This window comes from Ceratina calcarata, unplaced genomic scaffold (genome assembly GCF_001652005.2).
Source record: "Ceratina calcarata isolate Rehan_Ccalc_2016 unplaced genomic scaffold, ASM165200v1 scaffold4370, whole genome shotgun sequence".
Taxonomy (NCBI): Eukaryota; Metazoa; Arthropoda; class Insecta; order Hymenoptera; family Apidae; genus Ceratina; species Ceratina calcarata.
In genome coordinates, this window is record NW_017167494.1 from 1 (window position 1) to 1666 (window position 1666).

General features: G+C 48.2%; 1 protein-coding gene across 1 annotated transcript; it reads left to right on the forward strand.

Moving 5' to 3' along the window:
- Positions 1 to 28: 28 nt before the first annotated feature.
- On the forward strand, positions 29 to 1636 carry LOC108627077 (tyrosine-protein kinase Src64B-like; the record flags this gene model as incomplete). Its single annotated transcript, XM_018028130.2, has 3 exons — positions 29 to 420; positions 591 to 844; positions 922 to 1636. Coding segments are annotated over 3 exons (1361 nt in total), but the record flags the coding sequence as incomplete, so codon positions are not given.
- Positions 1637 to 1666: the final 30 nt, after the last annotated feature.

Consider the following 1666-nt stretch of genomic DNA (forward strand, 5'->3'; position numbering starts at 1 on the left):
TAACGGTTATCACCGCTAGTTCCGCTTGAATCCAATCGGCACGTCGTCGATCGATATTCTATCAGTTCCGATTCCGACCGCAAATACCTCGATCAGGAACCGGTACAACACCGGCATCGGCTTCGGCATCACAATTAGTATTCGACGCGTCTTAAATAGCTTCCGTTTTACGGGCACGTGTTGTAAATTGATTTGTTCTCGTACAACAGCGCATTCGCAAAGGTCGAACAAGATCGTGGTCGCCCTGTACAATTACACCGCACGCGAGAGCACCGATGTCAGTTTCGTGAAGGGTGACCGAATGGAAGTATTGGACGATTCGGAACCCGACTGGTGGAAAGTTTTACACTTGACAACTTTGCAAGAGGGTCTCATACCTTGGAACTTCGTGGCCGTCGAGCGTTCGGTCGAAAGCGAGGAGTGAGTCCCGATGCCGAATTAGTTATTATTTCGATCGATAGCTCGCGACGCAAATTCAATAATAATAAAAGGTCCTATAAACAAATGATTTCGTGTCGCGAGCTGTCGATTTATTTTTTATCACCACGAATTTTACAAAACAATATTAACGCTGCTGGTTTAACGTCCAGTTGGTTTTTCGAGAACGTCTCGCGTAAGGAAGCTGGCAAGCTTCTCTTGGTGGACGAGAACCCTCGGGGAACATTCCTGGTGCGGCCGAGCGAGCACAATCCCAGGGGATACAGTTTATCCGTGAAGGATTGGGAAGAGGGAAGGGGTCATCACGTAAAACACTATAAAATTAAACCTCTCGACAATGGAGGCTTCTTTATCGCCACCAACCAGACATTCCCCACTCTACCAGCTCTCGTTATGGCGTACAGCAGTAAGTTGAAAACATCCTTCGGCAAGTTTTCGTGTCGTAGCTTCCATCATAATGCAATTTCAACTGGAATGTTTCAGAGAACGCGTTGGGTCTCTGTCATGTGCTCTCTAAGCCGTGTCCGAAACCACAACCGGACATGTGGGATCTCGGACCCGAGTTGCGAGACAAATGGGAGATCAATAGAAACGAGATACAGCTGATACGGAAACTGGGACACGGGAATTTCGGCGAAGTGTACTACGGTAAATGGAGAAACAAAATAGAGGTGGCTGTGAAGACGTTGAGACCGGGGACCATGTCGACGGAGGCGTTCCTCCAGGAGGCGGCGATCATGAAACAATTCCGACACCGGCACTTGGTCGCGTTGTACGCGATCTGTTCAAAGGAGGAACCGATCTATATCGTGCAAGAATACATGTGCAACGGTAGCTTGCTCGATTTCCTGAGGACAGGTGACGGCAAATATATGCAGTTCGAGGATCTGATTTATATCGCGGCCCAAGTGGCCTGTGGTATGGAACACCTCGAAAACAAACAGCTGATACACAGAGATCTCGCGGCGAGAAATGTGCTGATCGGCGAGAAGAACAAAGCGAAAATATGCGATTTCGGTCTCGCCAGGGCAATCGAGGACGACGAATACTGTCCAAAACAGGGAAGCAGGTTCCCCGTCAGGTGGACAGCTCCGGAGGCCATCGTTTATGGTAGATTCAGTATCAAGAGCGATGTTTGGTCTTACGGTATTTTGCTGATGGAGCTGTTCACTTATGGCCAAGTTCCTTATCCTGGTATGTATTATTATATTTCGATTTCAAGTCGTCA